General features: G+C 35.4%; 1 protein-coding gene and 1 non-coding gene across 4 annotated transcripts in view; both read left to right on the forward strand.

Annotated features, from left to right (window-relative positions):
- The window catches only part of HNRNPLL (heterogeneous nuclear ribonucleoprotein L like), a 38,041-nt gene extending 12,386 nt beyond the window's left edge, over positions 1-25,655 (forward strand). Inside the window, exons 3-13 of one of the 3 annotated variants that reach the window (XM_049652273.1) lie at positions 2,927-3,164; positions 5,033-5,118; positions 6,481-6,577; positions 6,663-6,735; positions 11,446-11,517; positions 16,471-16,688; positions 19,787-19,908; positions 20,386-20,587; positions 21,238-21,295; positions 21,386-21,484; positions 24,915-25,655. In XM_049652273.1, the coding sequence (XP_049508230.1) occupies positions 2,927-3,164; positions 5,033-5,118; positions 6,481-6,577; positions 6,663-6,735; positions 11,446-11,517; positions 16,471-16,688; positions 19,787-19,908; positions 20,386-20,587; positions 21,238-21,295; positions 21,386-21,484; positions 24,915-24,970 (1,321 nt within the window). In that variant the 3' untranslated portion in view covers positions 24,971-25,655. Of the gene's footprint in view, positions 1-2,926; positions 3,165-5,032; positions 5,119-6,475; positions 6,578-6,662; positions 6,736-11,445; positions 11,518-16,470; positions 16,689-19,786; positions 19,909-20,385; positions 20,588-21,237; positions 21,296-21,385; positions 21,485-24,914 lie in introns of all 3 variants that reach the window. The other 2 variants (XM_049652272.1, XM_049652274.1) reach the window with 2 other exon arrangements.
- LOC125937830 (U6 spliceosomal RNA) lies at positions 18,879-18,979 on the forward strand. Its single transcript, XR_007462518.1, has one exon. It is a non-coding gene; the product is annotated as a U6 spliceosomal RNA (small nuclear RNA).
- Positions 25,656-26,237: the final 582 nt, after the last annotated feature.

Below are 26,237 nucleotides of genomic sequence, written 5' to 3' on the forward strand. Positions count from 1 at the left end.
TGAGTGGCCTGTATACTTTTTGATATTTAGTCCATGGTAAAGTGTTTTATATGTGAATGTAATTCTGTTAATTTGCATAGTACATCATTCTGCCCTCAGGATTGGTAGTTTTGTGGATAAAAAAGTCGTGAAATAATTGGAACAAATTAGTGTAAAATTAAAAGTTTAATTGGCATAAATATGTGCACTAGGAGTTTTAATTGTGTGAAATGATCTTGAATAAGAGGTGGCTGCTGTTAAAACTGAAAGAACCCTGAACAGCCTCCGGTGAGGAGTAGGTGTTTTGCTTCAAAATGTTGCATTTATAGAACCTTTCTCTGTTTGTTTATTTCTTTAGTGGTGTGTGTGGGATTATAGACATGATATAGAAACTGCTCATGTAGAAAGGTGCGTCACCAAGTTCAACATCGAGTAAGTTTATACCTGAAAACTAGATGCGTAGGAAAGAAGTTGAGGAGAAACTGTAAGATGTTGAGAATGGTTGTGTCAGTCTAATAAAATTCTGTGTATTTGTTGTCTTTATTCTGTAGTATGTTCATCTGTTAGGATCAAAAGAATGTTTAAAAAGATGTACTCTCTCTTCTTCCCTTTTCCCCTTCCATTAAAGGAGAGCATGCTAGGTATAATTAGCTATATTGGTTTAATATTTTAAAACAAACCTTTTGGGACCCAATTTGTATAATAAAATCTTTTGCCTCCTCCAGCTTTTGTTTAAATATTAGTAAATGTGTTTTGAGTTATAAGTTGAAAGCACTGACCCTACCATGTCCCTTAGCCCTTTTATTTTTTTTCTTTGTTATCTCATATCTTCCTCATTATGCTTTTCAAGATTTCTTAAAAATTACGTGACAGATAATTTAGGTGCATTCTAAAATGTCTGCAACATTCTAATTTTCCCTTCTTTATTTTCACGTGATGCCACTTTTTCACTTCTAAATCTGTGCTTCTAGCTCACTTCTTATTGTAGTTACCATAGGCAGTTTTACTAAGACCAAGTCTATGACAGGTCAATAAAAAATTTAATTTTCAACCTTTATAATTTTCTGTGTTCCAAAGAATCAAAGGGCATTATTAACATACTTACTTGGTAATACTATTTAGCTATTCAACCACCTTACATTTGTGGGAGGAGAATGTTTATTCTTTAATTTCTTTTGTTCTTTTTTTTTTTTTAGATTTTTTAATGTTTACTTATTTTTGAGAGAGAGAGACAGAGCACCAGCAGGGGAGGGGCAGAGAGAGAGGGAGACACAGAATCCAAAGAAGGCCCCAGGCTCTGAGCTGTCTGCACAGGGCCTCATGCGGGGCTCGAACCCACAAACGCGAGATCAGGACCTGAGCCGAAGTTGGACACTCAACCAACTGAGTCGCCCAAGTGCCTCCTTCTTTAATTTCTTTAGCATAGTCCTGATTCCAGGGTTTTCTGTTTTTTTGTATGCACGACTTCAGAACTTCATCAAGAAGTTTCTAAAAATAATATTTCTTTCTTGGAATTTATATTTTATATTCATAATTGATAATTCTTTATCTTACTGTTTCAATAGTTTCTTTAAGTTTGAACAATTGTGGGTGGGGAGAGCTAACAAGCCTCACAGACCAACAGATATTGATTGAATGCCTGTTACGTGTCAGCTCTGTTTCTAGATTCTGAGGATATGAAGATGAATGAGGCGAGGCAAGCAGTTTGTATTCAGTAACTATAATCTTGACAACAGTCTTTCACGTTTTATAAATGAGGAAAGGTGAAATTCATAAGAAACTACATACTATGCCAGGCTACAAAGTGGTCTGTTTCTTACTAGTAAATCATTTGCTGCTTTCTAAAGGGTAGCGATAGGTCTAGATGCCTGATTCAGAAATAGTGCTGTCACTGAGTACCTGACTTGATGTTCTTTCTGCAGCCTTCTGCTATTATAAAACCCGTGCTAATTGTATTTTAAAACCTTTTTTAAGGTGCTTGTTCTTATGAATAGAGGACATAATATTTCCCCGACTGTGATCCATGTGCTTTGATTTCTTTCTTCCCTCCCTCTCTTCATTGCTTTCTTTTTCATTTCATGTGTTAAAATATGTTCCTCCCCAAGAGTATACAATGAAATGTAAATAACTTCACCCTCTTTGTTCACAGACAACCATGATTATCATCATCTGATGAGTATCTTTTCATGGATTCTTTAATATTTAAAAAATATTTTGGAAGAGATTATTTGTGTGAAATTTGGTTGGTTTGCAGTTGTTTCTATGTATATTTTAATTCTTTTGTTTTTAGTAAGATAAGCGAAATTTTATAGTCCTTGGTTATTAGTGTGGGCACTTATTTATTTGGAAAATTCAGTAGAGGTAGGAGTTTCTGTTGTTAAAGGTCCCATCTGCTAACTTTCTGTTCAGTTTTATCTCCGCTGGTTTCTGTATCTAGAGATTTTCTAGTATTGCTTGGGAGTGGCAGCCTGAAGAATAAACAGGGAGGCGTCATTGGTAACTGATAACAGAATTGTGCTTGAGGAAGGCAAAAGATGGAAAACCTTTCTGTCACAGGAGGATAAGCTTTCACATATGAACCATCTGCCTGGTGTACCACAGTTTATAAGAATTAACTAACATTAGGTAGGGGTGCCTGGGTGGCTTAGTCGGTTGATTGTCTGACTTTGGCTCAGGTTGTGATCTCATGGTTTGTGAGTTGGAGCCCCACATCAGGCTCTGTGCTGACAGCATGCTTTGGATCCTTTGTCCTCCTCTCTCTCTGCACCCCCCCCCCGAATAAATAAACTTAAAAAAAAAAAAGAATTGACTAACATTGAATATAGGTAGTGAAAAATACTAATCTGTATGATTTGACACATTTTTATTAGAGTCTGCCTTTCCTTGATTGAGAATCAGTGTTAACTGAATTTATTATTTCGGTATTCCTTCCCAATCTGCCTTTCAGCTATGTTATGATGATGCCATTTAAACGGCAGGCTCTAGTGGAATTTGAAAACATAGATAGTGCCAAAGAATGTGTGACCTTTGCTGCGGATGAACCTGTGTACATTGCTGGTCAACAGGCTTTTTTCAACTATTCTACGAGCAAAAGGATCACTCGGCCAGGAAATACTGATGATCCATCAGGAGGCAACAAAGTTCTTCTGCTATCAATTCAGAATCCTCTTTATCCAATTACAGTGGTATGTATTTTAGTATGATAAACTAAATTAACAGTGACTTTGAAATTTGCCTTCAGAGTGACTAACCTACAGTTTTCTTCACTGCCATCTAGGTATTTAAAAACAGTGTTTTTTTAAAGAATTTTTAAAATGAATCTTAATTTTGACTGTCATGTTTAATGAACAAAGAAATGGTGAGCACCAAAGGTAAAAAGGTCAGAAGTGCAGTGGTCATAATTAAATAAGCACATTTAAAAATGTTTATTATTCAGCATCGGAGTTAACTCTGTTTCTGGTAAGGAATTAGACTTGTTAGAAGTGATCCAAGAAATTTGTTTCACTCATGTGCCAGTATGTGTGTTAAGAGTGTCTACTAGGTAAGGACAGAATCCCATAGTATATAATAAAATGCATATATTATTATAAGTGGTTTTGAGATAATTTATTAAAAACCTGATTTACTTAAAATTCCCTGTTTAACTCTTTAAAAAAAGTGGTATTAACAGAATTTTTACAAAGGATTCATGTCCTGAACCAGTTAAGTTTTCTACTTCATAATCACATGATGTTTCATAATAAGCTAGTGACAAGGACACTTTATTTTTGTGACGAATAGAATATCACAGTGAGGGAAGCTTCAATTAGAATGATTCGTGGCGCCTGTGTGGCTCAGTCGTTTAAGTGTTTGACTTTGGCTCAGGTCATGATCTCACAGTTCCTGAGTTTGAGCCCCACATCGGGCTCCCTGCTGACAGCTCAGAGCCTGGAGCCTGCTTCAGATTCTGTGTCTCCCTCTCTCTCTCTGTTCCTCCCCCGCTTGCACTCTGTCTCTCTGTCTGTCTTTCAAAAATAAACATTAAAAGAAAATAAAAAGTAAAAATAAAAAAAACAATGATTTCTAGTAAAGGGCACCTGGGTGGCTCCTTTGAGCATCTTACTTAGGCCCAGGTCATGATCTTGCAGTTCGTGAGTTCAAGCCCCACATCAGGCTTGCAGAGACCACTATAGATCCTCTGTCCCCTCTCTCTGCCCCTCCCTTGCTTGTGCTCTCTGGGAAAGAAAAAATGATTTCTATATGATACTGGGACATAAACTAAAAAACAAAGCATAAGATACTATTTAAATTTTGTTAGATATTATTTACCTCTGTAATATTTCTAGACTTATTAATAAGCAGTATTAATATGTGTTTTGGGAGAAAGAATGTTCCTAATCTAGCACAAGTACTCTGCTTTGCTTATTGTTGTATCCCTAGTACCTAATGGTGCCACTGTATAATTGTAGGTGCTCAAGAAATTTGACAGTTGAAGAATTGTTCTTAAGGGGGTTTTTAATTTCTCTCTTACTTAATTTAGGGATCTTGTTTGCTGACATCTAACATTGTATAAATGATCTTTCCTGAGTCTTTCCTCTATAGTCATTGTCCCTTGAAAAATGAATACTGAGTTGATCTATTACTACCCCTTAATAAATATTTATTACTATAATTCAAGTGATTATAATATTAAACATTCCAGAGTCACATTTGGAAAACAAACCATTAATTGATTATAGTTTTGGCTTATTTATTGTGTATTGTCAGATATTATTTTAAGTACCTGTTAAAATAAGAATTGAGGGTTTATTTAGGAGATAAAATAGGTACGAGTCTTTTTGAAATGTTTCATTATAACTTCTCTAATGTTGGGTATATTGTATAGGTGAGGAAGTAACTTTAGAAGGATAACAATTTTTAAAAGTTTAATTAGTAATGAATCAAAATGACATCTTGACAGGTGTCTTTTTAGTAAAAAAAAAAAAAAAAGCAGGGTGTAACTTTGTTGTTTTTCCAAGTATAAAATGTGAAGAAATCTTGTATGTGAAGAAATCTTGTTTTCTTTCCTTTATAGGATGTTTTATATACAGTATGCAACCCTGTTGGAAAAGTACAACGTATTGTTATATTCAAGAGAAATGGGATACAAGCAATGGTTGAATATCCTTTGATTGTAAATTTTTTAATTGATGTATATGAATGCTGTGTAATATACGTCTTACTTTTAACTGCTTAATGATATCTGGACAAGTGGTATTTATTCTCTGTTCCTCCCCCAAAATCTATTTGTCTTAGATTTAAAAACTGCAGTGCCCACAGGTAATAACTTGCTACCTAAAACATTCCAGTGCTTCATCTCATAGTGTGCTTTGTCTTTTTAATGGGAGAAGAAATAACATTATTTGATAATATGTACATCTCTACCTTTTTAAATGTATCCTAAACGGACTTTTCTGAATCTCTCCTTAAAATAGGTGGTTTGGAAGTACCAAAACTTTAGAGTCAGTAAAACTATTCTTACCTTTTTTTATTGACTCTTTTAAATGGTCAAGGTTTATATAAGAACTTTTCTTTGTTAGATATGTGATATGTTGAGTAAAAAGAACAAGTAGCAAAATAGTATGTACTGTATAATCCCATGTAAACAAAAGAATAATAACTACCCTCGCCCCACATCCTATATGTACATGTGTATGCATAGAAAAAGATAGGGATATACAGCAAATTCTTAATGGTGCTTACTTCTAGCAAGGTATTTTTGCCCTTTTTTTAAAAAACCACGTTGGTGGGGTTTTTTTTGTTTTTCTTTTTTAAACAATATATAGACTCAAGTAATTTTTGAAAACCAACAAAGTGAAGATAGTTTAATGGTTATAAAACCCTGTCTTCTCAGAAATATAATCAAATATTTGTTTTATATAACTTTGGTTTTGTTGTAATGGTTTTCCTACTTTTTTTTTTTAAATGTTTATTTTTGAGAGAGACAGAGTGTGAATGGGGGAGGGGCAGAGAGAGAGAGAGAGAGAGAGAGAGAGAGAGAGAGAGAGAGAGAGATACGGAATCTGAAACAGGCTCCAGGCTCTAAGCCGTCAGCACAGAGCCCAACGCGGGGCTCGAACTCATGAGCTGTGAGATCATGACCTGAGCCAAAGTTGAACGCTCAACCGACTGAGCCACCCAGGCACCCCTGTTTTTCCTACTTTTAAGAGTAAAATATTTCCTGTTTCGAGATAGCAAACTGTCCTTTGCCTGGGAATGTAACCATGCTCCATTTTCCCTCTTCCTTTCAATTTATGAAGTACTTCAGGTGACTTGGAAGGATTAATGTAGATAGTTTGGTTTATTATGTTTTCTTTGGCACCCTTGATTTTGAAAATAAGTACTCCTAAAATTCATCTAGAAATTTTATTGGTAAAACATTTCTAGAAGTGAGAGTTCTGATTATTTTCAGTCCTTTTCTGAGGCAACGAATAATGATAAAATATTGGATACGTTAAACCAAATTTCCTTAATAGAGCTTATGTTTGAATCAGTCCTTTGTGCCCAGAAGGCTAAAGCAGCACTCAATGGAGCAGATATATATGCTGGATGTTGCACACTAAAAATCGAATATGCAAGGGTAAATATTTTTTCAACACTTCGCCAAAGAAATATTTATGCTTTGGATATACAATTTGAGCTTACTTTCTTTTTAATCTTAACAGCCAACTCGTCTAAATGTTATTAGGAATGACAATGACAGTTGGGACTACACTAAACCATATTTGGGAAGACGAGGTAAGTATTTTATGCATTTTAGAATGTGCTTACATCTGCTGACAAATTTTTACATGCAGTTAGATTCCTTTTTCCTGAGGTGAGCTAGTTCATTCAAATGAAAACCTTGTTGGTGAATGCTTTTGTTGCCAAAGGCCATGTAATGCTGGAAAATAACCTTGAAATTAGTGCCCCCTACTGGTATGTACGGAGTTATTTATATTTAGTTCAACCAGGAGCCCACACATACAGGCACGCCCGCAGTTCAAGGACTTGCATTTCTCCAAGCAGCTCTCTCTCTTTGGAGGAGAGGAAACTGATTCAGAATATTCCTTACAAACTGCAAACTTGCACACTGCTTCTCTATGGAAAGGACTTTTCCCCCAAGCTGGACAAGGCATTAAGAAGGATAGAGGACTCCAGCAGGCTGACTCTACACTTCATCATGCACAACATCGGCATCAGCAGAAAGCCCTCTGAAAAACTCAGACTTGCAATTCACCTTGACTGCATACTGCATGCACCATCACCCCAAGTTTTTAAAGGAGGACACTTAACAGTACTTCAGACTTGCATGGGATGAACACCATGATAGACTGTGCCCATTTATTCAAGTTGTATGTATATATTGGTCTGATTTCCCTTAAGGTTTCAGTTGTAGAATTTAAGATTTTTCACTAACGGGTACTAGAACTTTATCTATGATGTTGTAAATCTTAACGCCCATTACTGTAACTGTTTGCAGCCTAGATTCAAATTGTTAATTGGCAAATAACCAGGGCCAGATTATCAACAGGTCTTAAGAACTGCTTATGCTCAACCAATCCACACAGATATTAGAAAGAAAAGGAATAGAAAGGTGCACACCTGCTGCACCTAAGTTTACTCTTTTGGGTTTTTTTTTTCCTTAACTGTGGACATTGACTAGATTAACCTGATGATGAAAAGATGCATTATATGTAAAAGACGATCTCTGTGTGGTTTGATTTTTTTTTTTTTTTTTTTTTGTAAAGTGGCTGTTCATAAGTTGTCACTTTTTGTAACAATTTAAGGTTATCACTCATGTTAACTTGTGTAACTAGAAATTTTGACATTTCAAATGTAGGTGAAAGTAACATGTCTGTTCAAGGTAGACAATATTTAAACTTGATAAATCTTAAAGTAAGAGCATTTCATTTGAGATGCATTTTCACCTATAACTGATAAATGCTAGGTTTCACGAGCATAGATCTGACTGATAAAATTGTTCAACTAACTGTGTGGCAATTCTGGAATATACAAATTAAAATGTGGATCTTGTAAAAACAAGGGGGCTGCAGTATTGGCTACACCTCAACTACAATATTAGTGTTGGAACCACGTGTTGAAAAAACTCACCAAGATGAGCATATCTGTAAAAATCCACAAAGTAGGAAAAATTTTTATGGCATCCAAAATATCGTGGGCAGTAGGTACTCTGTAGTGCATGTATTCTTGCCAAAAGAAAAAAGAAGACAATGTGATGATCTTTTGCATGTTCAAATATTTAGGACTTTGGGTGATTGGCCCCTTAATTCTCAATTCTTAGGAAATCATCTTGTCTTATGCATGGGGTTGCAAACAGGTTTGTATTATAATGCAGCTTCGGCTGGACCCCACGTTTTTCACTACTCACAAATCCACTTGGCATAGGCTTAGTACAGTTGAATACAGCATTGGAAAACAAAGCCTTAGTACTCAAACAACAGAACAAGTGGTTGATGAGAAATCTCTCACTTCTGTCAAATTACAGTCAGTTATTGAACACTTTTTTTTTTTTTTTTATAATTTTTTTTTTTTCAACGTTTTTTATTTATTTTTGGGACAGAGAGAGACAGAGCATGAACGGGGGAGGGGCAGAGAGAGAGGGAGACACAGAATCGGAAACAGGCTCCAGGCTCCGAGCCATCAGCCCAGAGCCCGACGCGGGGCTCGAACTCACGGACCGCAAGATCGTGACCTGGCTGAAGTCGGACGCTTAACTGACTGCGCCACCCAGGCGCCCCAAACACTTTTTTTTTTTAAACTCTTTTGAAATAGCTCTGGTAACCTTCCTCTTAATGTCTCTTAAAAAACATTGTAGATATGTTTCTTATTAGTGTTCACATCTGTTCTTTTAGAAGGTCTGAAGTTTATGCAGAGCCAACTTAGATTAGTTTTTCATACAAGTAATTAGTGTCAGAAAAGGTTACAAATGGGTGAGATAGATATTTAAATAGCAAAATATAAAGAAGTAAAGTAGAATTTTACTTGGTTATGTTTCAAGGGAAAAACTCTTGTTTTCTAAATCCTTACAGATACTTGTCTGGTGAGACCATACCAGTTTACATTCTTGAAGTCTTGTGACTTCCTCTTCTACTCAAGTTGATACTGAATTGTAACTTTAAGTTTATTCATTTATTTTGAAAGAGAGAACACAAGAGACAGCATGAGTGGGGTAGAGGCAGAGAGAGAGGGAGAGAGAGAATTCCAAGCAGGCTCCACGCTTTGTGCCGGGCCCGACGCAGGGCTCATTCTCATGACCCTGAGATCATGACCTGAACCAAAATCAAGAGTCAGACACTTAACCCACCGAGCCACCCAGGCATCCTGTGAATGAATTGTAACTTTTTCTACTAAAAAGAGCTCTGTAATAAATATAACCTCATTTTTAAAAGTCCTTTTCAGCCCAAACTACATTCTAGTGTGAAAAATTCTTAGCCTGGACTCCAGAGAATCACTCCAGAAACGTTAAGCAAAACTTGTCTATGTGTACATCTTTTTGGGGAGAATGTACACAGATTCCATCAGATTTCAGATGAATTCATGAAAAGTTTCAAACTACTATTTATAGACTGATGTAATTAGTGTTTGACTCTTCTGCACACTTCTGTTTTATGTGACCTTATATTAGGTAGTTAATGCTTCAAATCCAAAGAACTATTAATAATGACAATATTCGGCTGAAAGATACTTTAGGAGATTATCTACTCTTAACTCCTTCATTTTATGAATGAAGGTTGTGAGTTTATGTAATTATCCAGTGAATTAGTGTTTAAGTTGGAATCTTCTGATTCCCAATCTCTAGTGCTCTTTCCTTTATAGGACACTGTTAACTATATCAATAAAACTGAGTGATGAAGACATTATGGTGGTTTTGGTTTAAGATTGCTTAGATCAGATGAGGAATTGTATGTAGTGTTGGGTGGCATATTTAAGTAGAGGAACATTAACAGAAGGGATTAGCAGACTGGATTGATTCAAGAGGAGTGAGACTTAAATGATGATACTGGATGCTGGAACCCGTATAATGGAAAGAAGGAGCTGTGAATGACTGGAGAAGAAATGACTGGGGAAATGGAGGGAGGATCTTAATAACTTGGAAGCTTTTGAAAGGGTCTTTGGAGAAAGACTAAGTCTACGAGGCCTCAGATGGGATAGAATATGAGTAGAGGACCAATTTCTATACAATATAAACATTAATTTTCTCATTATTTAGGACTAACTGAAAATGTAAGGGAAAGTCATGAGAACCTTGTTAATTGGTGTTGGGTAAGCAGAGGCTAGATGATTCCAACTGATAGGGATAATGTAAAGAGAATTTATACAAAATAAATGGAACAAGATGACCTCTTAGGTCCCTTTTAATGCTATGATAACTTCAAATAGGTACTTAAAATTGTACTTCTCTAGGCTGAAGTGAAAATTATTTCTCATCTCCCATAAACCTCATTTGTTTAGGTGACTAAGGATTTATAGAAGGCCTCTCTCTGAATTTTCAAAGATTAGAATTACCAGACTCTTAAGATACATTAAAAAAAAAAAAATCTTATTGGGTGCTATGATTTGATCAGCAAACTTTCTAAAAAGCATTGTACGATAATCTCTAAAATTTACCAACCAACATAGGAAGTGCTATTTTAGAAACTTGTAAGTAATTTTATTATTGATCTCTCATTCTAGATTTAGGAAAATTGGCATGCCTTTCCTGAAAACATAGCTAGAATAAAAATTATCTTTTAGGAGTATTGTAGTACTCTCATCCAATAATGTAGCCCCCTTGGTTAGCTTTATCTTGGCGTATTTAAACTTTGGAGGGTGCTCATAGTCCTGCCTGGTGTTAAGGTCTATAGACAATGACCAATCCATGCTATAATATGGGCCAGTGATGTGCAAATTTCCAGCTCTCAAGTCAGTAGGTGTTTGTAAATATGTGTATATACATACAAAATACTCTGTGTTTACTGATTGTGAAACCATGTAATACAGGTTGTTGTTGGCTTATGCTGAACTTCTTGAAAGAAGCCCACTTTGAAAATGTGTTGCTGTTGAAGCTAATAGTATGATTCAGGTACTGTCTTTCAAAAGTACTGCACTTAAAGCTTGTTTTAAAGACATGTATTGGTAAAAACTTCTGTACAGTGTCAAACTCTAGCATTGTGTATGTTCACTTTCCGAAAAGTATCCATTCTTTCCTTAAATTTGAAAGTGTGATTGTATTTGGCACTTGCCAAAAAGATATTTTCAAGTTAAGTGGAATTTGTTAGATAGAATTATTTCCTTAAACTTTTGGTGTTTGTATTTAAATTGGATATGAATGGATGTTTAAAGTTAACCAGGAATCCTATTTCTTTTATGAATTGTAATGGATGTTTTGAATGGGTGTTTCCCATGTGAGAACTGTTAAGTACTTGGGTCAAAATTGTTAAAACCATGTTTCTACTTTTGTGTCAGATAGAGGAAAGGGTCGCCAGAGACAAGCCATTTTGGGAGAACACCCTTCTTCGTTTAGACATGATGGCTATGGTAAGTTTGTCAAGGCAGAAGGAAGGTAGTATAGACAAACTACTAGAATTTTTGCATTTCTGATGAAGAATAGCACATTTCTTGTCTCTTTTTTTCCTGCTCACCTGACTTGGTTTATAGGGGCTTAGTCACTTATAATGTACTCCCAAGGAGTTGTCCAAAATCCTTTGTTTTCTTAGGATATTGATATATAATCCTTGAGATGAATGAGAGCTATTGGTTGGAGATTGAAAAGCTTTTTTTACCATTTTGTTTTGTTTTGGTTTGGTTTTGATTTTGATTAGTAGTGGGTTCTGGTCTGTTAGAAGACCAAAAAGAGATACTGCTTTAGTAAGTATATTTTCTTCCATTATACCAATTATGAGCAAAGAGGAACTTTGAGTAATAAAGGCAGAAAGGATGGGGTATTTGTCCAAAAGAAATATGTTTTCTTGTTAGAGCCTTAAGTCTTTTACAGTTAAGACAGTTCTACAGTTGGTATTTTGGCTTTGGCTAAATTTGTTTGTATTTAATTCCTCTTTTAAAAATTCTTAGTTTTAATGTTTGGTATATTGATAAGATTTAAGATTATGAAACCTAGAATAATACTCTTCCCCAGGAAAAAGTTAGGTATCAGACTATTGTCCTTATAGGTAGATGTTGAGAATTGCTATTGATAAGTCTTGTAACTGGTTAGAAGTTCTGTGATTTTAAATATTTTTTAGTTTTAAATAGTTAGTGACCCCACCTATTCTGTGGTTTAAAGCTGAAGTATGATGCTATTAGAAGTGGTATAGAAAATAGAAATTGCTATATTGTGCTCTCAGGACTTATCTTTGAAAAGCTTCCAGTGTTGCCTGTTTTCTGAAATGTTTTCAGCATGCCTGCGTGTTTGATCATTATTCTTAGCTGTGAGCTTAAGCTTATTCCTTAGTTTGTTTTTTTGAACTCCAGGATTTATTACGTGTGTGTGTGTGTGTGTGTGTGTGTGTGTGTGTGTTCAAGTTGCTATGGTAGTCTATATGGCAGAAATGATTGAAACAATCTGTGTTCTGTCTAAACAGTAAGTGTGGTATAGAATGAAAATCTTACTACAATTATTTTAATGAGCTCCTTGATAATTTTTCTTAGCTGTTTCTTCGACAGCATAAATATTAAATCTGGTCATATGGATGGCTCTGCTCCTGTGGTAAAGAAACACTTATTAAGAGCCCACTATGCTTTCCATAATGGAGGGTTACAAAGAATTGTAATCACAAGTTTGTAGTGTAGTTGTGGGTATATGTGTCATGGCCGTCAGCTGAATGCTAAAAATTGTTTAAATGTTTTGCCAAAGGGGTCTAGAATAACCTGTGAAAGAATAAATGAAGGACAGAACCCTACTGTGGTAGTGTTGACACTATTTTCTTGGTATGGATTTTCAGAGTTGCTTTTCTTTGTAAAATCCATCTTACCAAAAAATTATATAAACAAAAATATGTTATATGCCCTAGAAGAACTTTATAGTTTTAAAAAGCTTATTGTCCAACGCTATCAGTTTCATACCCCAATTTAGTGTGTGTGTGTGTGTGTGTGTGTGTGTGTAAATTTTAAAATGTAAGCTTACTTAAGGAGAGGTGTAAAATTCTTTACATTGGTAGTTAAATAGGGATCATTCTGGAGAGTCCTGCTCAGCAGGAATGGTTGTGTAGGGACCATTCTGAGCTCTGTCCATTGAAGCAGTTACCTCTCTGAGGAAAACTTGTTCTTCTTTTCTAGGGAAGTAAGCAGAATAGAGTATAAGAGGAGAGAGAGATGAATAAAAAGAGGTAGAGAAGTAAGGTGAGGAAATGGGGGAAAAAGTAAAGATGGGAATAGGTGCTAGTGACATTGAGCCTTTTTTTTTTTAATGTTTATTTATTTTTGACAGAGAGAGAGAGAGACAGAGACAGAGCATGAGTGGGGGAGGGGCAGAGAGAGGGAGACACAGAATCCGAAATAGGCTCCAGGCTCTGAGCTGTCAGCACTGAGCCCGATGCGGGGCTCGAACTCACACACTGCCTCACACACCGCGAGATCATGACCCGAAGTCAGACACTCAACCGACTGAGCCACCCAGGTGCCCCAGAGACTTTTTTTTTTTTTTTTTTTTAAGAGACAGAGCGGGGGAAGGAGCAGAGAGAGGGGGAGAGAGAGAGAGAATCTCCATGTGAAGCTAGATGTGGGGCTCTATCCCACAGCCCTGGTATCATGACCTGAGCCGAAATCAAGAGTCAGACACTCAACCGACTGAGCCACCCAGGCGCTCTGATACTGAGCCTTTTAAAAAACATTGCAAATCACAGCTGTGTGCCTTCAGATGAGTAGTTCAGCAAAACCAGTGTATTTGCATTTTGGTGTCATATCGTAAGTGGCTTTTCTTTTATGATGGTATAGGAGAAAGAGGGAATAGAAAAGATTTAATTTTTAATTAGATTAAATTTATTCATTGATTTATTATAGCAGTATAAATCTATGCTTTCAGAATATTTTAAATTTTTTAATTTGGGGAGCCCAGTCCTATGAGATAAACTTGCAGATGCCCTCATATTTGAAAAGTATGATTTTTGCTACTTTTATACAGATTTATTTGCTGTGAGCCTAAGAAAAGTTTATATATTAATTGCTAGTGTCTTTGGATATGCTCCTGGACCAAAGATTTTAAAGTATCAAAGATGAGAAATGCTATTAAAGTGACAGTAATGCCATTTAGGTAGTATTTTCCCACATAAGTGAATTTTTTAAATACCAGAAGTATTAGCTTTTTAAGGATCAAAATATTTTGCGTGAACTTTTTGTTTTATATATAGAAAGCTTTTAAAGATTTCTATTTTTTCTTATCTTCTTAAACAATATAGGCAGCAATGTAAATAGCGTAGATAACATAATTTAATCCTGATGGCTGAGGTCATAATTACAAACGTCAGTTATTCTCTTGCACTGAATTCAGTTACCTAGGGCAGTGAATCTCAGCATTTTTGGACCTTGGGGAACTTAAGTAGAGTGGAAGTTTCCACTGCCCATCTAGCACATACACACATCTTTCTACTTCCTATGAAAAAGAATATTTAGTGATAATAGTGAAATGTCATTACTGTACAAGCAAATGGTGGTAGTGTAATATGTATGGTATAACATGTATGTGTGTGTTTGCAGTAGGGGTAAGAATGATTGATATTTGACCCCGTTATATGTATCACTCTAAATTAGAGGCCAAAATATGTATAGTTACTAACAAGTATATATTGATGAGCTATATTGATTGTTTTAATAAACTATCAATTCCCAGCAGGAAGAGCAGTTGAATTCCAATTTAAGGCAACACTGATAACGATGAATTGATAAGGTGTTTCTGCCTTCATGAAGTTGTAGGAATTCACACTGTGTGTGTGCTCAGTGGTAGTGTTGCAGAATTGTTATGAATGGCAACTGTATTTAGAATACTGAATTCTGAATTGGAGTCCACATAAGTTCTAATAGCATGCTGTGAATACCAAGATGTAGTTTCTTAGTGACTTACTTAGTAGATGACAGTTGTCCCTTAGTCTTGGATAAAAATGAAAGTCAGTAGTATTATATACGCTTTACTTCTTGAGAAATGAGGAAAAGACTTGGGTTTTTGGATTGGTTTCTTGCACATCAAGAAGACCTTTGCATGTTACCAGAGTATGCTTCGATTATGTAATCACTAACTCAGGAGCACTGAAGGTGTATGGATTTACGTTTCTGAGCTATATCTCCATCTTAGTTGCTGCTTTTTTTTTTTTTTTTTTAATTGAACTACAACTAACATACACTGTTATATTAGTTTCGGTTATACAATATAGTGATTGGACATTCTATACATTATGCAGTGCTCACCACGAGAAGTGTGGTACCATACAATGTTACTACAGTGTTATCGACCATTTTCCCTGTGCTGTACTTTTTATCCCTGAGACTTAATTTTTTTTTTTTTTTTTGTAACTGGGAGTTTGTACTTCTTAATCCCCTTCCTATTTCACCCCCCTCCCTCCTTGCCTCCCACAACCTCCAGTTTATGAGTCTGTTTCTTAGTTGCTTCTCAGTTCTTACGCCTCTCTTCTTGCTGTTGTGAATGTGCCTTATGCCTGCTTTTAGTATCAGTTTCTCCAGACTCCGTCCTCATTCCTGTCTGTTCCATTCACTTTAGCTTTATTTTTCTTGTTACTTCCAATCTGTTATGGATGGGAAAACCAGATAAAGTTGTTTAGAACTACTCTAAAGTTAGCATGTTGATTCTTAATAAGGATTCTCAGCGCGAGACATAGATTTATGTGTGTTTCTGTGACAACTCAGCCATTATTTTCTTCTGGGCTCTTGATGTTGTTTCAGATAGTGCAGGGTGCTGAATAAATGACACCTTTGAGTAGGTGAGATATTAACTAAATTTAGAGGTTTAGTTTCCTAAATTAGAATTGGGGGATAAAATACTAACTAGAAAGCACATTATAGTAAAATATATTCAAGGAGGCAGCTTTTCATTGGAATTAAAGAGATGTTCCTTTTGTTATATCTGTATAGAGATAGTTTCTGAGATTTCATTGTGTATGTTACTGTATTATCCTCCAAAAGATTTTGGCAGGAGGCTTTTAAAAAACTTTTGAGGTATAATTTATACACAGCAGCCCAAAGTTTTACACTGATTTCCCCTTATTCCCACTATCTATGGCCTGATTTTGTATACTTCTGGTTCAACAATATTTTTAAAAATACAAACTTAAAGCCTGATGTATATGCAGGGGTGTGCAGGTCAATGTATATAGGATCTGATACAAAGAATTACAGATTTTATTAATCCCCACAGGTTATATTTGAATATTAACACATTTGAGTTTTCCTGGGACATACACCAAACTAGCTAATAGTAAGAGTTTACTTTTTGTGTGATGAAGCGTATCTGCTAAAGTTGTGTTTTGTTTTGTATCATTTTTATAGGCTCCCATGGTCCATTATTGCCTTTACCAAGTCGTTACAGAATGGGCTCTCGAGATACACCTGAGCTTGTGGCGTATCCGTTACCACAGGCTTCTTCCTCTTACATGCATGGAGGAAATCCGTCTGGTTCAGTTGTAATGGTTAGTGGATTACATCAGCTAAAAATGAATTGTTCAAGAGTGTTCAACCTATTCTGCTTATATGGAAATATTGAAAAGGTAAGTTTCATTTCATATTAATTTCTTTTGCTAGGATATCTAGCAGGAAAGTCTGAAAAGGCAGTAAATACATGTGTCTTCGCCTTTTATTGGGAACATACAAGTTCTTTTAGTAGTAACCAATGTACGCTAAAAATTCATTAGGTAGGAACTTCAGAAATTGTTTTTTGTTGGTAAGTCATCAGTATAGGTTGTTGGTACTAAAAATACTTTAAAAATAGAAGTCCAAAATGGTTTAATCAACCACTAGAGTATTATAGACATAAAGCCTGTATTAATTTTATCATTACAAAGAGTTTCTGTCTAGCTTTAACATGTTGAACTGTAGAATTTGAAAGAGCAGTTACTTTCGTGGAGCTTGAGCACAAGTCATGAATTTTTAGGAAAATCCTGGATTTATATACTTGGCCTTCCAAATGCTAGAGTTCTAGTATCTTCTGAGGAACAATGTGCTTTTAGCTCTATCAGTATTTGAAACTGACCCACTTTGAAAGACTGTGTCCAAAACTTTGTCTGGAGGCTTATACTCACTCAAAAAGTAGCAAAACATTTAAATTTTATATATTTTAAAGATCTTTAAAGAGCTGTAACCTTGTTTTCACTAGGCATCTATTTCCCTGGATCTGTGATGTTTTGTTCATTGATATAAATACTTAAAATAGTTCTTATCTTAAAGTAGATGCTAAACTGTTTTTTAAAGAATCATGGAAAATTTAACTGGGGAAGTGACCGGTAGTCTTAAGTCACCAATTGTTCGATACCCTTGCCAATTTGAGTTTCAGTACTGAGGTAATGTTATTTTTCTCTATTGTTTTAAGTGATTTTAGTGTTCCCTTTTCACTACAATAAAAAGGTATAAGCATGTGAGTCATAAATGTGTGGGAGGGGGAGCATGGCTTGAATAGTTGGTACTCTTAGTTCTTACTTGGTTTATTAATTCTGAAGCCTCCTTGATCTGAGGAAGCAACTCAGAAAATCTCTGAGACAAGAATTTCCTCAACATAACAATTTGACCACATTTAGAAAAGAAAGAAAATTCCACTTTTGGTCTAGGGCTAACATATGGGATATCTCTGCTTATGTAACTAGCCAGGAATACAGGGGATAGATTTAGCAATACTGGGAGAAGTAGTCCAGAATTTTTTCACACAGACATTTATCTTAAGACACCTAGGTGTTAGTTAAGGTTTAGGAACTGCATGTTTGATGACTAAATGGGCTTTAGTGTGTATTTTAGCCTTATCACTTAGGTTGTCTCTTTGTGCTTATCATATTTGTAGATAATCAGAATCAGGCAGTTCAATCAACATCTTCAGTATATCTTTGTCTTTTGTGTTATGAACTAATTGTCTCATGATTTAGAAACATAAATCACTTTGTGTGATAAATGCAAAATCTTCTGTGTGCTATTTGAACAATTCTAGTCCCATATCTCAAAAATTTTTAAACATTTTAAGTCATGATTTTTTTTTTTTAATGTTTATTTATTTTTGAGACAGAGAGAGACAGAGCATGAATGGGGGAGGGTCAGAGAGAGGGAGACACAGAATCTGAAACAGGCTCCGGGCTCTGAGCTGTCAGCACAGGGGCCCGATGCGGGGCTCGAACTCACGGACCGCGAGATCGTGACCTGAGCCGAAGTCGGCGCTCAACCGACTGAGCCACCCAGGCGCCCCCAAAATTTTTAAACATTTTAAATAATATATTATGATACACTAATCTCAAGTTATGATAATCCTTTAAAAGGCCTATATATAGTTAATTATTCCTCACCTTTTTTTGAGATTCATGAATATAAGAGCTCCATATTTAATATATTTAGTCATTATTAGATTTGTAGGATGTTATTGGATTAAATCAATGTATAGAAATTTTGCGCACAAGAAGACAGTTGATTTCAAGCAAAGCTGAAAAGTTCTACTATAGTTGAGTTTTGTTTAAATACAGGAGCAGTATAGAAATGCCAAGATAGCCCGTTAAAAAGGATAGTTAGTTGCAAGGGTGGGTATAAATGCTATGCTGCATTTGTTGTGTAAATATGTTTGTAGTGTTCTTTTAAGGCTAACAAATAAGAAGGGAGTATATTCAAGGTATCGTGAATGTTAGTGGTACAGAATAGCTATTTTAAGGACTTTCCAAGGGGCGGGGTACTATGCTGAATAATTATCATACTTTAACCCATCTAACCCTCATTACTACATTGTTATATATTAAAATTGGAATAATATAAGAGGATAAGTATGGCCTCTGTCCAAGATGTTATGAGAACTTGTGAAGTAAAGCCTGTGTTTTAAAGTGCCCCTAACCTTGTACAAGCCTTCCTCCTGGCAGTGCTGTCTCAAGGCCATCTTGTATTATTTCTTACAGTATCTTGAGTATTGCCTTAACAGCATTCTGAAAAGTCGGTAATTACTATTTACTTTAAAATTTTTGACCTACCTACCAGAATATAAGTTTCAAGAAGACTGTGTCTATTATGTTCACCATTAATTCCCAGCACCTCACACAGTGTTTATCAAAATATTTGAGGCACCTAGTAAATGTTTGTTGAATGAGTAAATATTGTTGAATCCTACTAGACGTTATCGTTATCTCCATTTTATAGGGAAGTCTGTGGCTCAGGGAAGTGAAGTAAATTGCCCCAGGTCACACAATAAATAGCAGAGTCAGGGTAAGCCTGTGCTCTTCTTTATTGTGCTATATAATAGAATTATAGTCTTCCTTTTTTTTTAAGCTTATTTATTTATTTTGAGAGGGAGAGTGCATGCACACAAGCAGTGGGAGGGGAGAGAATCCCAAGCAGGCTCCATGCTGACAGTGGGAGCTCAGTTTCATGACCCATGAGATCATGACCTGAGCCAAAATCAAGAATCAGACATTTAAGCGACTGACCCATCCAGGCGCCCCTATCATCTTCCTTTTTAACTGTTGAATTTTGATAAGAGCTAGGAGTGTGTAATAGCACAGCAGAATAAAGTCAAGATTCCAGGTGATCTTCTGTATTTGACATCAACCACTTAAATCAAACTATCTTTCAGAAATTCTGTTACTGTAGAAGGGAAATAAATAGTCACCTTTTTGGGATTTTGTATTTACAGGTAAAGTTTATGAAGACCATTCCTGGTACAGCACTGGTAGAAATGGGTGATGAGTATGCTGTAGAAAGAGCTGTCACACACCTTAACAATGTCAAATTATTTGGGAAAAGACTTAATGTTTGGTAATTATCTTAAGTGGTAAATTTTAAAAGTGTTAAAAAAAACTTCATTTTTATTAGAAACATTAATTTCAATTTCAGAATATTTTAATGTAATTGAGAGCACATTTGAAACTAGCACCTATAATGTTACCATTTTAGACAAAGTATGTTAGGGTCATATAATTCAGGTTTTGCTCACCTATACCTAGTTTTTAGTGTTACCATAAAACAGCATGTAAAAATGGGCAAGTTTTATGTAAAGTTTCCTAATACAAGACTGTATCTAAGCTATGAGTGATGGATTATAACTCAAACTAAATTTAAATATTCAAATAAGTGTTTAAAATATTAAATATTTAAACCACATTTAAAATAGCTACATTTGTCTTATTTGTTAAAATTGAATGCAGGCATATGTATTAACATTTCGAGACTGTCTACTTGCTGCTTTTTATCTAACAAGCTATGTTCTGTACGTTTTTCCTTCCCAATCTTTAGTGTGTCTAAACAACATTCAGTTGTTCCAAGTCAAATATTTGAGCTGGAGGATGGTACAAGTAGCTACAAAGATTTTGCAATGAGCAAAAATAATCGCTTTACAAGTGCTGGTCAAGCATCTAAGAATATAATTCAGCCGCCCTCGTGCGTGCTGCATTATTATAATGTTCCATTGTGTGTCACAGAGGAGACCTTTACCAAGGTGGGTGCTGAAATAGAGTTGTGCAGAATGTTCTGTCTTATTTTAAAATTTAAAATATTTTAGCCTCATTTTAAAGTCTTGTGCTGTTCATCTACTTTTGATGTTAATAGTATTCTATTATTTATTTGGTACTTTATAGTTCATTCTTTGGTCATTGTACTTTTCTGGCTTCCATTCTGCATTAGTCTTTTGTTGGTTTGTGGCTCAGTCTTTTTGAGAGTTGGATTGAGAGTGAGAGACCTTACTTCTGGATTCAGAAAGTTCTTTTACTATGCCTTTAAATCTTGCCCATAAAAAAATGTTATCTATCCCTACCTTTTTGCCTAAATGTAGGAAATATTTCAGAAAAGAATTGATTTTCTGGAACTCCACTCCCTACCTTAGAGACTAGATAAATCTTGGTCAGCTCTGAAAATACGTATTTCAGTTACCAGTTTGTGGTTTTATTGTATAGCACTAAATAAGTTACATAGTTTATAGAATATCACTTTTTTTAGTTGATTTTCTCCTAGAACTTACTAATCTAAAAAGTGTTTGATTTAATTCATGCATGCCAGTCTTAAATGCTGCCATAAATTTACTTTCTTAAAAAAACAGGAATATTATTATTTTGGCCATATTTTTAATGGAGTTTTACATTTCTTTGACAGTTATGTAATGACCATGAAGTTCTTACATTCATCAAATATAAAGTGTTTGATGCAAAACGTAAGTGCACATTCCCTCTTTTTAGGTTTTCTGGTTAAACTGATGACAAGCAAATAACAACTGGATTTGTGTTTCTTTGTTTTGTTTTAGCTTCTGCCAAAACACTTTCTGGGCTGTTAGAATGGGAATGCAAAACTGATGCAGTGGAAGCTCTTACCGCACTTAATCACTACCAGATAAGAGTTCCAAGTAAGTGAAATTGTGTCATAATTATTCAATAGCAGTTACTGTCAAAACATTAGTAATTTTACCGTAACACTTACTGTCTTTTTAATATAGACAAGTACAAAGAAAAAAGGCATATAAATCCCACCCCCCACACAATCCTTATGTTAGTTCCCTATTGCTTGTATCACAGATTACCACTTTCAGCAGTTTAAGATAGCAAACTGAGGGTCAGTAATCTGTGGACAGTTTAGCTGGGTATTTCTAGCTTAGGATCTCTCGAGGTTGTGGTCAAGCTGTTTTCTGGGTCTACAGTCATTTCAAGTCATGCTTGGGGACTGGGAAATCCATTTCCAAGTTCACTTATGTGGTCCTTTGCAAGTCCAGTCAAGTTACATTGGCCATTTCATGGTAGCTGGCTTTCTTCAGAGTAAGTGATCCAAAGGAAATGAGAGCAAAAACCAAACCAGAAGCCACAATGTATTTTATACCCTAATATTTGGAAATGACGTACTATCATTTATGCTGTATTTTAATTGCACAGACCAACTGTGGTACAGTGTGGGAGGAGACTGTACAGGGCTATGAATACCAGAAGGGTGGATCATCGAGGCCATCTTGGATGCTGGCTCCCACAATCCCTCTTGATGTTTTTAGAAGAAAGTAATACATACATTTATATGGTTAAAAAGCTTAAAGCACATAAGGGTACAAAATGAAAGTTAAAGGTTTCTACAACTTATAATCTGTTTGTCTTCTTTATTCCTCCTCCAGTGTATGTATATCTACATTTTAAAAATTTACATAAAATGTTTTGTTTTTTTTTTAATATTTTGAGAGGGTGCATGCATGCAGCTGTGTGTGTATATATACCTGTGTGTGTATAAAAGTGGGGGAGGAACAGAGGGAGAAAAAGGGAGAGAGAGAGAGAGAGAGAGAGAGAGAGAAAGAATCTTAAGGAGGCTCCTTGCTCAGTGTGGAGCCAGGTGAGGGGCTCAGTCTCACAACTGTGAGATGGTGACCTGAGCCAAAATCAAGAGTTGGATTCTTAACTGACTGAGCCATCCAGGCACACCCACAAAATGGTTCTTCTTTGTTGTTGTTGTTAGTGCAAGTTGGGAAGAGGGACTGAGGGGGGATAGAGAGAGAGAGAGAATCTTTTATTTTTTCATTTGAGAGAGAAAAAGCAGGAGAGAGGGGCAGAGGGTGAGAGACAGAGACAGAATCCCAAGCAGGCTCCATATTCAGTGCAGAGCCCAATGTGGGGCTCAGTCCCGTGACCCTGGGATCATGACCTGAGCCGAAATCAAGAGTCGGATGCTCAACCAGCTGAGCCACCCAGGTGCCCCCAAAATGGTTCTCCTGTACATATTCTTCTTTGCCTTACTGGTTTCATTTACTATGTCTTAGAGCTATTTCTGTATCAGCACATGCAAAGCCACTTTTTTTTTTTTTTTTTAAAAGCATAGGCATAGTAGCTATTCATGGTAAAGATGTACCACAATTTGATTTACCATGAATACTGGTTTTAATTTGTATCAAATGAAATTGTCTCTCTGTTTAATCTTTCCAAAATGGTAAATGGCCTCTTTTTCTACCATGCAAAGAACACTCAAGTATATAACTTCTGAAGCGTTGTGCTGTGTACTTTGATCCTGGATCTAAAGGGTGTTAAAAGTTTATTTTTCTAAATATTGGAAGAAAAAATATTCCTAACTTTATTAGGTATGATGAGGAAAGAAAGGAAAAATACACACTGAGAATTTATGGGTAGAATAACATCTTGAGGATTTACTTTAAAATATTCTAGCTCCCAGGGGCACCTGGGTGGCTCAGTCGGTTGAGCATCCAACTTTGGCTCAGGTCATGATTACACAGTTCGTGAGTTCAAGTTCCACGTCAGGCTCGGTGCTGGCAGCTCAGAGCCTGGAGCCTGCTTCAGATTCTGTGTCTCCCTCTGTCTCCGCCCCTCCCCCACTCACGCTCTGTCTTTCTCAAAATGAATAAATGGTTAAAAAAAATTTTTTTTTTATATTCTAGCTCCCAAAAAGTGTGTGGAGGGTAGGTAGATAAAATAAGACTGTCAAATTTTGACAATTATTAAAATTAGGTGATAGAGGGGCACCTGGGTGGCTCAGTTGGTTAAGCGGCCGACTTTGGCTCAGGTCATGATCTCGTGGTCCCTGAGCTTGAGCTCCGCATCGAGCTCTGTGCTGACATCTCAGAGCCTGAAGCCTACTTTGGATTCTGTGTCTCCCTCTCTCTCTGCCCCTCTCCCACTCATACTCTGTCTCTCTCACTCTCAAAAATAAACATAAAAAATTAAAACAAAAAATTAGGTGATATATAGGGGTTTGTCATACTAATCTATAAATTTTTTTATGTTTGAAAATTTTAATTAAAAGATAAATAAATAGGAATATCTCCTCATTTAACTTTTTAGTCACAAAAGTAAATTTTAGGTAGTGAATCATAGCTTAATATTAGAAGGTTTTTATTTATTTATTTTTAAAGTTTATTTTTGAGAGAGAGATTGCAAGCAGGCTCCACCGGTAGTGTGGAGCCCGATGCAGGGCTTGAACCCATGAACCGTGAGATCATGACCTGAGCCGAAACCAAGAGCCAGACACTTAACTGACTGAGCCTCCCAGGCACCCCTCAATAGAAGTTTTTTAAAGGCTTAAAATTACATGTATATTTGAGACCTAGACAAGATAGTATATGAATTTTAAACTCCTTGGAGGCTAGAACAATTATTTATCTTTTTATCCTCTCCAGTGTCATGCACATACTTGTTATTTATAAGCTTTTTCCTTTATAGGAATGTTTTTCTTGAAGGATGATAGCTTTTAATACATTAAGATACCAGAATTATTTCTTTGCATAATCAAGTAAGGAAGAATTATTTCTGTCTAGTCTGAAAAGTTAAGGAAAAATGTATAAAATGGAAAAATTTTTGTGGATCATACTGTTTTTATTGAGTAATTTTAGAATTTAATAGTAGATCTTCTGGAACTTTTTCAGTTTATTAATATTTTCCTATACATTCCAGTCTTGTCCCATTTCCCAGCCTGTATTTGAATTGGCTTTTATAGAGGAACTGCCATTCTAATATATTCTGCAAAGGGAGCTTTGCTGGTGAACATAAGCCTAATCCTATACTATTTATCTGTAATGATTAATTAATTCACTAAGAAGCATTGAGTTCCTCTGTGTGTCAGATAATGTTCAGCAGTAGGAATGTAACCGTGGACAGAGTCCCTGTCTTCATGTAGGTTAACTGCCGGTAGCGATGTACAGAAGTAATCTTCCCCTTTCCTTGCATAGACATTTTCCTTCTTTATGTTTCTGCTCCTGATGCTATACGAAGGTGAAATAATTGACTCTGCTAATTCAAGGTAATCTTGAAAGTTTGATGAAGTGAACTGTTAACTTTGTTTTTTAATTTTTACAGATGGTTCCAATCCCTACACATTGAAGCTTTGCTTTTCTACATCATCCCATTTATAAGAAGAGAAGAGCATGTTAGAATTTATGTTCACCTTTATTACAGTTTTAAAGCTACACTTCATTAAAAAAAATCTAAGATTGTTGATCTAATGTTGCCTTGCTTCCTTTGATTTAAGATCCTGTTCTGTAATAAACAAATATTTTGCCTTGAGTAAATTTGTTGTAAAGTTAAATATTGAATTGTTTTCATTTTAAAATAGAATATCATAATGTAGACTATCTACAGCTTCCTTGTAGATTACTCAAATATATGATTTCTAATCTTATTATTTTTCTTCCACAGTGAAAATATATTTGCATTCTTAATGCTAACTATCTGCAAGTATTTTTCCATTGTGTATGAGATTAATGCAGGTGAAAGTATTGCATTTTAATATTATAGAATTCCTATTATATGTTTAGATGTTTACGTATGTTGCAGTTATTCATATTAAACATAACTTGTATTTATTAAGTATTTTAATCAAGTTTGAGAATAACATTGCACATAATGAATTTTAAGTACTAAAGATTTAGCTGATTTTATATTTCTGAAAGGCTAACAGACATGGGTACACTTGTACAGTATGCACTCAAACTTATTTAAATTGGTGTAATTTTTTTTTTTTTTTAAGTCATTGTCCATTTGTATTGACATGCCTGTTTCTAGTTCCAGTTTGGAGATTTTATAAAGTTACAACAATGAGTTAATGTGTTCATCTTCATTTGTTGCATGTGACTTGATCTTGAAAACACATGTGGTGTTTGGCATTGAGATTTTAATGGAAGTTATGATTAACAGTTCCTCTTCTTGCTAACCTGAGATCCATGGATGGGCTTTAGGGAGTTCGTGAACCCCTTAATATTGGATGTAGAATTTTGGGTACTTGCATTTTTATTTTTTACTCTTGAATCCATCAGTAATATATGTATTTTTCTATATGGTGCAAGGTGCAAGGTGTAAGGATCTAATTTTATTTTTATTCCAAACCAGATAGCTATTTGTTTCAACACCATTTATTAAACATTCTTTCTCCCATTGGAACTGTTTTTTTTCCTTTTTTTTGGAAAATAATATATCTCAAGGAGGTGTAAGGACTAAACATGGTATTAAGAGACTATAGCACACTTGTTATCAAATTCATAGCTTTTTTATAATAAAAATGTGATGTAGCCATTTTATATTTATCTTTAATAGAAGGGGAATATGTTTCATCTACCTAGAATAACTGAAGTCTATAGTTAGCAGTAGCAGTTTTGTGATCTTGAGACTTTTAAACAAATTTCC

The sequence above is a fragment of the Panthera uncia genome, assembly GCF_023721935.1.
Source record: "Panthera uncia isolate 11264 chromosome A3 unlocalized genomic scaffold, Puncia_PCG_1.0 HiC_scaffold_12, whole genome shotgun sequence".
Lineage (NCBI taxonomy): Eukaryota > Metazoa > Chordata > Mammalia > Carnivora > Felidae > Panthera > Panthera uncia.